We start from the raw sequence: 10698 nt of genomic DNA on the forward strand, positions 1-10698 counted from the left end.
TAAAAATTCTTGAGCCGAAAATCAACACCTTACTAATTTCACCTTACTGATTGTTGACCTAGTGTTTTTAACGTTACACGTAAACAACACAATGTTTACTGCCAAGCCTCAAAGTTGCGTCTTATCAACAAATAACTGCAACCAAATGCAGTATCAACATAGAACTTCTTGATATCTGACTAGCCCCGTGAAGGCAGTTTTATTAGTAGTTGTTTAACCTGCACTCTACCTATGGCGGACCGCGGACAAGTCGGAAATAATTGCTGTTGTGCTGAATGTCAAGTCAGGGGACTTGTTTACAATGCCTCAGGGAAGGACAGTAGAACACGGATCGGTAACCAACTCGGAAAGAATGTTGCGAATTCGCGTTGAAAGAGGGGTACATGTAATACTTTAATGAATAGACCCCATAGAATCACAGAGCAGTGGAATCGATTCATGCAGAGGCACATGAACGTGGAATAAATTCCGTGTTTAAGTTGCCAAGTTTATACTATCCCCCAAATTAAAAAGAAAATTGTGTACAGTGTAATTGGATCGCCTGTTTTAGATTTTCTTTTTTTTTTTTACGCCAAGACATTGGAGTTGGTATTTGGCCTTGTCTCCGGAGATAATCCAAAGAATAAATAAATACCAGTGGAATTAAATTCCGATGGAATTTTAATGGTCTACTCTCAAGTGACCATTAAAAAAACCATCAGGAGACATCAGAAAACATCATGTCGCTTTAACAAAACAATAATATCCACAGGGATGCTCCAATCTCAGAATCAAAACAAGCGTCCCAACTGTTCTTTACTTCCAAGCGAATGAGTAGCTACAATACTTACGTTTGGCGCATCAAAAACAAGGTGGGGACCCATTTAATGTTTTGAATTGCTGGTGGGGGCGCTAGAGTCAACACATGGTATCAGCCATACAGATCAGGGCCGGCGGTCACGGCGCCAAAAAGCGGCACATCAAGTCTGTTTGCATCCACTTATTGACTTATGAGGGCGCTATTAAAATCGCAAGCTTGCATTGAACTGACAGATAAAAGAAACAAACAGGAGTCCGGGCGGCCTTTTCTTTTCTTTAAAAGAGTTTATTTTGAATAATCCACACGATTGTGGTGGTCTTTAGTGTGGACATGCCTTTTACCAAATAAGTGTTTGTATACAAAAGGAAACTAGTCACGAAAAATCCTTCCAATTTTTCACATAATCTCCTTGTATTAAGCGTCACTTTACAATGTCACTTTTTGACAAGTCTGTTACCTAGCTCTATGTTACAATTCCCATTAAATGACATGTAGCATCGAGAGTTACTTACAAAATAAGAAGTACAAGTTTTGTAGGTGTGTTTTGTACAGGTATTGCATTTTGATAGGCATTTGTAATGTAAGTGCAGTCACATTGTGGGTCTTGTTACTTGCTCAGAATCAAGTTCACATGTATTAGAACATAGACTTTCTGGACCAAGTATAATTATGTGATGCTCCATACTCAAAGGAAAAAATAAATAAAACCAAGTTTTGACAGATTTGTGAGCAATCCTGTTCAGTGGTATTTTGACATCGACAACTTAGTGCAGTAGATTATTACATAAATAGTGAGTTGAAAAAATGAATCGATTTTTGTTGGCAGAACATTGGACCAGATTTAATGCTGTATTCTACAAAACATATTTCTGCTGCACTTAAATGTTACTTCACAGTGCAAAGTAAGGTTAGGTTGTAGTGCAAGTTGACGAAACATGGACAAACTTTCTCACCTTTATGAGAACTGACATTGTCCAGTTATTTTTCCAAAGGCATAGTTGGGTTCAAAAGAAAAGCAATAGTCTGTTTGAGGACATCATCATTGAAGTCTATAATCCTCCCGTCTTGTACGTCACCATACAGCTTCATATCTGGAGTGTACCAGCAAACATTCCGTAGCGGATTGTCTGCTGAGCGACTGCAGAGTCCTAAGGTGTTCAGCTGGTAACAGAAGAATGAGAAGTTGGAGCCATCGGTGACTATCGTCTGACACGTCATCGGTTGGGTGACGTCTCTGTAAGGGTTATACACTGTGGAAAAATAAAACAAGAAATCAAATTGAAGGATTCAGTTATTTTTACAAACAAAAACTGGTCTGTTTTAACAACTACACTTTTACAAGAAGTAAAACAGGTTTATGTCCTAGCCATAGAAGTAAATTAAGTACAAAAATTGGTTGATTTCAATGTAATGCCTGGCTATTAGAAACAGATAAACTACAATTTCAGCTTCACATCTTATGGTGCTTTCGTTTGTTTGTAGCTTTGTAACATTTTTGATAAAGAGAAAAAAATTAACAAAAGGCTTACAACTCTGGTAGAAATGTCAGTACTTACTTTGATATAAGGCAAGTCCATTCAGCCATCCAAATGAAGACGACATACCAATGCCCATCAGAACTTCTTCTAAGGTTTTATTTTCAGCACATTTTTTCCGGTTGAATTCTGACATGTAGATTTGCGTATGGCCGTAGGTGAATGGATTTCCAATCTTAAATCCTATCAAAGGAAGAGGAAAGAGGTTGATATTGATTAAGAAATACCTGAGAAGAGATGGACATCTCGTCGGGTGTACCACGAAGTGACGTATCGTCTATGGACTTTGTGCACGCGATACGTCACATTTATCAGTTACAAAAGACTGATTTGGGGATGAATAATGAAATAGGTCCCTTTACACTAACCAGGAAAGCAGACAGGGTTGATGTGTTGCTTGAAGACACTGACATTCTCTGGAGCATAGGACCACGACGGCACTTCACCAATGCATAGCTGCTCATCATCTCTGCTGATAAACTACAGATAAAAGGGGCACAAAAGTTCAATATATACAGCTACCTTTCAAAATATGTAACAGACAAATTATTTTACCAGCATGAATCCATTGTCTTCCTCCATTTATAATGTGTTGCACTTAGTTATTTGGTGGGTGTTTTTGTTGTAGTTTTAAATTTTTAAACAACTTTTAAACAAGGGTTTTAAGTGCAAATCTTACCTCAGGAAGTGGTTCTTTTGTTCGGATTAAAAACAACGGATTTCCAGTGAACTGAAATTTGGTCTCATCACGTTTCCAGAAGGATTTCACCACCACGTCTTGATCTATTTGTGAATCTCTCAAATGATGAAAATCTCCAGCTAGTCCTGCCAACAAAAGTCGCATGACATTCTCCATGGTCTGTCTACCAGCAGTGCTGTCTCTTTTTGCAGGGTCGCCTTTGTATCTGTACACGTATAACTGCTGCTGTAGAATGCAATCCATAACGTGTGGTTTCAACATCTCGGCGGCGCTTTCTACTGAAGGACTGTTCGCCAATTCTACAATTTGCTTCGGAAGATCTTCCACTATAACTGTCTTCATACAGTGCTTGTACAAATCCAAGAAGCTGTAGTGGAAACACCTAGGGAAAATATTGTAATGCCAACTTTGACGTTTACTCAATTCGTAGATCATTTCTGTGGCCGTTGGCTTATCGTTGATGCCTTCGATGATCAGTTTGGTTCGATATTCTTTCGTCTCCGCAGTTTTTGCAAATAACGGTGGCACAATCGGGGGATATTTTGCCTCTGGAACCTCCACTTGCGTTTCTGTACTTGTCTCGGCAGTGGAGTACGTACATCGTGTCGACTGACAAGCATTTTGCAGCGTAAATCGTGTAAACTTTCTTCCCAGAGGAAAAACACGTCTGCACATGGAGGCCGCCATCTTGAATCAGGAATGTAGTGCGCGCGCACCCTCGCTGGAAATTATATCCAATGAAATATGAGAGCACTCCCTTCGCGCTTATATTTCTCTCTATTATCTTATCACAATGGTGATGTATTTCTTTTATTAACATTGAAGGTCAGCTGATCAATAACTGTCATGTGACTTTTTCCAAGGGAGGTGGAGTCAGGCAGACCAAGGGCAGACAAACTGTTGTGTTGGCAAATGACATGCAGTGTAGACGTCGTGAAACATACAATTTTCCCCGCCACAGTTGAATACGAAAATATGTCAAATATGGCTGGAAATCCTAGAGATTGCCCCGAGATTGTTACAAAAGTCCCAAGCCCACAAAAAGAAAGGTAGGTGAAATAAATTGCAAAACCGGGCAAATAAAAATTCTGTCATTGTGCTATGCTGTAGACTGTAGTGTTATTAACAACAGTAATGTCAGTATTAAACACAAGTACTCGCTGAGAGATGAAAGTGAATCTACTACCAAGTATTAAAAATATTTTTTTAAATATTATTCATCAGGTATAAATCCATCCAAAAGCTGTACATTGAGAGTTTTGGTACAGAGCCAGCCTTTTTTGCTAGAGCACCTGGACGAGTCAATATAATTGGTAAGATTGTTATATGAATTAAGAAATCAAAAAAGATTCCTGGTGTTAAATGTTGATTAAGATAAGCTGTTGATTAATTAACATGTTAATTTGTTACACAGTTATTTACTTCCATATAAGGCCAAGTAAAACATACACCAGTTTCTTGATCGCCCCTGTGCTCCTCCTTTTTCCCACCCCTTTTTAATTTGTTTGTATTATTTTGTTTTAATTCATACATTTGCAATATATTTTGCAAATGTTGTCAATATATTGTCCTTGTATTTGTTTCCAGCAAACTTGTAGCCATGTAGAAAGGGTGACGGCTCCTTTGGCCACAATTGTCATGATTGTGTTTCAGCAGAAGAGTTGGGGAAAATAGAAGAATCATTATATAATGGAGATCAATGGGAAAAAAATCATCCGCCATCTTGCAAAAATCTGCCATCTTAGGGAAAAAGAAATGAAAAAAAAGCCGGGACGAAAAACTATTTAATTTTTTTTACTTGGTCTAATTTTAAATGTGAAGTCAAGTAAAAACAAATACTCCATAGGAAAAATAAACAGCAGTCCTTTCAAATTAATTTTATACATGTTAAACCATTTTTCCAATCTGACTAAATGCATTCAGGTGAGCATATAGACTACTGTGGCTATTCTGTCTTACCGATGGCCATTCAACAAGACATCGTGATCGCTGCCGGACCAAATGCAGATAAGAAACTTGACTTCAAGAATACAAATCCAGAATACAAGTAAGGCATTGTTTCATGTTGATCATCAGTTTTTGGTTTAGTATGTTTTGTGGGTTTTTTTTTGGGGGGGGGGGTGGGTTTTTTTTGGGGGGGGGAGTTAACTTGACAGCCCAGCTTATTTTTTTCTTCTGTTTTTAGGGGTTTTGTTTTATTTTGATTTGTGTATTTTTTAATACATCCCCAGTTCCTCCAGTTCAAATAAAACAAATGTAAGCCTTAAAATAATAAAACAAAGGTATAGTAATCGTGTAGTTAATAGGACCTCGTTTCCAAATTCCACAAGAGAATGAAAATGTTTTGGGACTTAATACCTAAACATTTGGCTATGATGCAAGCAGGAAAAGTCACTTTATGTGTTTAGAATCATCGAAATAGTTCGCTAAGAGCTAGCTTTGTTTTGTGGGAAAATGGCAGGGTTTTGATTACTGAATGGAATTTGTAAAACACAGATGTGTCCTAAACTACACGATTAAGCTTCTTCTTTTTACCTACATGAGAAAAAAATATAAACCAAAACTACATTTGAATTATTTCTCATTTATAAAACATTTTGTCTGATTTTCTCACTTCCGATAGGGATTTCACATCAAGCACTGAAGACTACAAGATAGATCCCAGCAACCCTCTATGGCACAACTACATCCTGTGTGGCTTCCGAGGTATCGTAGAGGCCGAGAGTGTATCTACACCGTCTGGTATGAACCTGATGGTGGATGGCATCGTCCCACGCAGTGCTGGTCTGTCTAGCTCTAGTGCCTTGGTGTGCTGTAGTAGTCTGGTCACTATGCATGCCAATGGGTTGGAGATACCTAAGGTAGGTGTGACAGTCCTTGCTGAAATAGGGCCTGACCCAAGGGCAGATCATAGGGTGTGTTGAGAGTTGCAAGCCCAACTCCCTTCTCCTCCCCCCCCCCCCCCCCCCCCCCCCCAACGTGCGAAAAAGTATCACATAGAAATTGGCAATTGGTGGCTGTTAAATTTTGGGGGCTAATTGTCCGTACTCACAGCAAAAGCTGAATTGTGAAGGGCGCAGCTACAACGAGGTTGAGCCAAAGGCATGTAAAGGCGCCTTAGCCAGCCGCCATACGACACATGTCTGACCACAGAGCACAGCCAGAGATTTAAAGTGTTGGTTATCGCCAAGGGAGGAAAAACAGAGAGCCCGAGAAAAACCCTCTGTGGCACAGGAGAGAACCAACATACAACTCTACTCACATAATGACCCAAGCAGGGAATCGAACCCAGGCAACAGCGGCGAGAGGCAAGTGCTTTGCGGTACTGTTTTTAATACTTGGCCACGAAGACGTTAAAATTCATCCCCGCCTTTCCTACGTAGTGATAAAGTTTAATTTTGTTTGAATTCAGAGGAAATTAGCAGATATCTGTATGAGATGTGAGCGTTATATTGGCACTCAAGGTGGTGGTATGGATCAATCTATCTGCTTCCTGGCGGAAACTGGAACTGTGAGTGTGTTATTTCGTTTCAATTTCCAGCTTTTATGAATTTTAAAAAAGATATATCAAATATCATGAAGACATTAAATCATTTTGCTGAACTGAACTCCCTTTGTTGTAAAACATGTCTTGCAGTAAATGGGTTAAAAAACCAAACAGGTAAAATGGAAAATGACCAAAACAATCAACAGACAAAAAGTGGAATAATCTGCTGTTTAGGCCTAGAAAAATACTGTGTTTTTATGGTAACGCCGTAAAAATTAGGTAGATAGGTAGACAGGTAGATAGGTATGAAAAATACTTTATTTGGAACTTTTTAAATATTTGTCTGTCAGTCTTTTATACTTACTTTGTTTACTTAGGGCACCTTTAACGCTATGCTGTTTAATTAACCTGTTTTATTGTTCAATTAACCAATAACACACACAAGAGTTGCATAGGGAAGACTTTTCTATTTTCAAAATATACTTTAAATTGTTGGCAAAATGTGGCAAGAAAGCGTTTGAGGTCAGCATGTTGGCTTTAAAAAACATTCAGATATGTCGGTTTACTGTTATACATTTTGTTAGGCCTTATAGAAATGGCTAAAAGATGAACAGAGTGACTCAATGTCAAAATGATAAATTAGGCAGATCACATAATTTTATTTTGATTCAAACAGAAATTTTTGAATATTTTGTTTTTTCCCAATATTGATCACATACAGGCTAAGTGGATCCAGTTTAACCCCATCCAAGCCACCAGCGTTTCCATACCTCCTGGTGTGTCGTTTGTCATCTCCAATAGTTGCGTGGAATTACAGAAAGCTGCAACGTCTCACTTCAACATCAGAGTGGTTGAGTGTCGCCTAGCAACCCAGGTAGAGTTACCATAGCAACCAGTTTGTAAAAAATTGGGTCAAACTTTCATGACCAATAAAAATATGGCATAAATCCATTTTCAACCAAAATCAAACTTTGGCAAATTTTCAAAACATTGTTGACATAAGTGGTCTTTCCTAATCACACAAACTGACAAAACAGATCAATGGTGCTACTGCAAACTTAATACATATTTTCAAATGCTTTTTATTAGGTCTTGGCCAAGGCTAAAGGATTAGATTGGAAGCAGCTTAAGGTGTTAGCCAAGCTACAAGAGGCACTAGGAGTCTCCTCGGAGGACATGTTGAGCATCGTGGAGGATGTGCTTCATCCTGAGCCGTACAGCAAACGGGAGGTTTGTGACATCCTTGGGGTGTCGGAAGAGGAGTTGAACAAGGACAGCTTGAGCCAGAACACACTGGAAGGTGAGAAGATTGAACAACTCACAAGATGCCTTCAACTCTTTTAAAATTGGACTTGAATGGGAGCATTAAAGTTTTAAAAAAGACAAGCTAGAAAAAAAAAATTGGCGGTGTTGTCTTTCTTAGTTCATGTGTTCATTTTATGAGTGGGTCTGGGTACATTTTGTGTATGGGCTCCGTGCACAAGTACCCCCTCAACGACAAGAATGGGAGAGTTGGGGGAGACCACTGGGAGAGACATTCAGATGCATTGCTGATGACGCTTGATGCTCACGCGAAGAGGCTATATCTTTGTGAGCATTCAGAATGAAATTAGCCGTGCGTACTGCCCACTTTATGTACGCGAACCAGTATGCGCATGCAGTGTGTCCTGTCCACTCGGTTCTTAAAAAGTTTTCAAACAGCGCCCTCTCTTGATTATATTTGTCAATTTTCTATCCTTGGCATCTGTCCGTATTTGAAAAAGGCTGATCAGGAAATGTGTTTTTTACAGAAATTGTTTAAAATAAATAATAGTTTTACTGCGTTTCTCAGCCAGATCACTGATACTTTGTCCATTTCCCAACCTCTGATTTTACAGTCATCTCTTTCAAGTTGCATGATCGTGCCAAGCATGTGTTTGGTGAAGCTAACCGAGTCCTGAAATTCAAGGAGATATGTGATCAGGGACCTGCTGATGCCGCTACTCTGCTAGGAGCACTCATGAGCGATAGTCATACAAGCTGCCGAGACTTGTATCAGTGTAGCTGTGAACCTCTAGATCAACTAGTTGAGCTGTGCAGGTGAGTGGATGGGGTGGGATGGGGCAATGGGTGGATAGTTGGTGGGTGGGTGGTAGGCTGATGCTGCTACCCAGTTTGGAGGACTCGTGGGTGATAGTCATACAAGCTGCCGAGACTTGTATCAATGTAGCTGTGAACTGCTAGATCAACTTGTAGAGCTCTGCATGTGAGTTGGTTAGTGGATAGGGTGGGTTGGGGTGGGGTGGGTGGGAGGGGCAGCGGGTGGATAGTTGGTGGGTGGGTGGTAGGCTGATGCAGCTACCCAGCTAGGACGACTCATGAGTGATAGCCATACAAGCTGCCGAGACTTAAGTTGTATTAATGTAGCTGTGTACCACTAGATCAACTTGTAGAGCTGTGCATGTGAATTGGTTAGGGGATGGGGTGGGTTGAGGGGTGATGGGTGGATAGTTGGTGGGTGTATGATAGGCTGATGCTGCTACCCCAATCACAAGAGGTAGTCATACAAGCTGCAGAGACATGTATCAACATTCAGATGATCTTGTAGAGTTTCGGAGGTGAGAAGTGGCATTGGACATTGGTCATTGCCATGCAGAAGGAAGTCCAGGCAGACAAACAAAAGTAGGCTTGCCCTGTCAAACTTGACCTGAAAGTCGAAGTTAAGGACATTATTTATGATCACTGGGGAGTCAGTCAGTCAGTCAGTCAGTGAATAAGTTTGTCAGTCAGCTGGCTCTTCAGGACCAGCAAACGAAATTGTGCATCCAGACTGTTGAATTCTCTGCACATTGGTATCATGAGTTAATTTAGTTCCAAGAACCAGGTAACTCCACATTTTGAATCCAGTACTTTTGGATACCGAAGGGCTTAAAGAGGAAGTCATACAATGACGAAACATACAAGTTATTCCAAGACTTAAAAGGGATGATTTGTGATGAAACATATGCGTATGATATGAATACATTAACGTGCTATGTTGAACTTCCTCTGTCAGAAGTGTCCATGATGAAGCATGGAGCAAGGTAGCCGGGATGCTAGTTTGATTTAGGTTGCTAAGCTAGAGTTGTCTGATATATATAATCTTTCAAGCCATTTATTCATCTTCTTATATTTTCTGTCAAAACAGAAACTCTGGAGCACTGGGCTCCCGCCTCACAGGCGCTGGTTGGGGTGGATGCGCCGTTTCCATGGTACCATCCGAGAGTGTTGATGACTTCATCAGCAAGGTGCATGCTGGGTATTACGCAGCTGATCCCAAGCTACAGGGACGCGTCAAGGAGAGTTTGTTTGCTACCGAGCCTGGCAACGGAGCCAATATCATTCAACTGGACACCGAAACCTCTCTCTGAAATCAGGACAAAGTCCTTTAGAAATTTTACAATGGAACAACTCCTTAAGTCATCAAAATAAAATTTTCTCCACTTCAGTATTTTTGCTTCAAAGTACAGGCGATTATGACTTAGATGTAATTAAGTTAACATTCCTAAGATATTTTGTTTTTAATTTTGAAAGTTGAACTAAGAAATTGACTGGAGCAGGGTTTGAACCTGTAACCTCCAGATTGCCATTCCAGGGTTCTACCAACTGAGCTACCCAGCATTATGGTGGTGGTTCCCCATTTTGTCCATGTACATGTAATTGTTTCTTTTTGCATCCAAGAAACTGCCAATTTCCAGTACTTGCATAAGAAAAACAGTAAACAGCATTTCCTTTCAATAATTCCTTTTTAAGTTTGGTTTTGGGATAAATACCCAATTGAGAGTAAATTATTCTGATATAGTTGAAGACACTATGCTTTGATTATCTTTCAGGTGGATCTGTTATATCAAATTTTATCAGTGTCAATGAAAAACCAAGTCTGATTTTAATACCACAGTGTAGCAAGACTAATGTAACCGAGTATTTTATAGCTGTAGTGTGCATGCCGGCTTTATTGAGAAAAGTGCCTCGTTACTTTTTGCTTTTTTTTTATTCCAAGCATTTACAGGTTGCAACAAGTTAATTGGTCCATGACAACTGTTTTACCAAAATTAAGCTGTCTTGGAATGCCATGTTGCTTCCCAGCTAAACTTAATCAACTTAATGTGCAATGTAGTATACATTTGGTAAACACCGCCAAAAAAAAAAGTCCATACTT

General features: G+C 39.7%; 2 protein-coding genes across 2 annotated transcripts; one reads left to right on the forward strand and one right to left on the reverse strand.

Annotated features, from left to right (window-relative positions):
• Positions 1–1059: 1059 nt before the first annotated feature.
• Positions 1060–3775, reverse strand: LOC119742064 (28S ribosomal protein S30, mitochondrial-like). Its single transcript, XM_038218080.1, has 4 exons — positions 3014–3775; positions 2703–2814; positions 2356–2517; positions 1060–2049 (listed from the first exon to the last, which is right to left on the reverse strand). The coding sequence occupies exons 1-4, from the start codon at positions 3719–3721 to the stop codon at positions 1778–1780; spliced, it is 1254 nt and encodes a 417-aa protein (XP_038074008.1). The 5' UTR covers positions 3722–3775; the 3' UTR covers positions 1060–1777.
• Positions 3776–3927: 152 nt separating this feature from the next.
• Positions 3928–10676, forward strand: LOC119742063 (N-acetylgalactosamine kinase-like). The gene is made up of 9 exons (XM_038218078.1): positions 3928–4083; positions 4259–4347; positions 4958–5081; positions 5658–5895; positions 6447–6545; positions 7243–7395; positions 7611–7821; positions 8399–8600; positions 9688–10676. The coding sequence occupies exons 1-9, from the start codon at positions 3947–3949 to the stop codon at positions 9908–9910; spliced, it is 1476 nt and encodes a 491-aa protein (XP_038074006.1). The 5' UTR covers positions 3928–3946; the 3' UTR covers positions 9911–10676.
• The last annotated feature ends 22 nt before the right edge of the window (positions 10677–10698 follow it).

Source organism: Patiria miniata, unplaced genomic scaffold, assembly GCF_015706575.1.
Source record: "Patiria miniata isolate m_02_andy unplaced genomic scaffold, ASM1570657v1 HiC_scaffold_5, whole genome shotgun sequence".
Taxonomy (NCBI): domain Eukaryota; kingdom Metazoa; phylum Echinodermata; class Asteroidea; order Valvatida; family Asterinidae; genus Patiria; species Patiria miniata.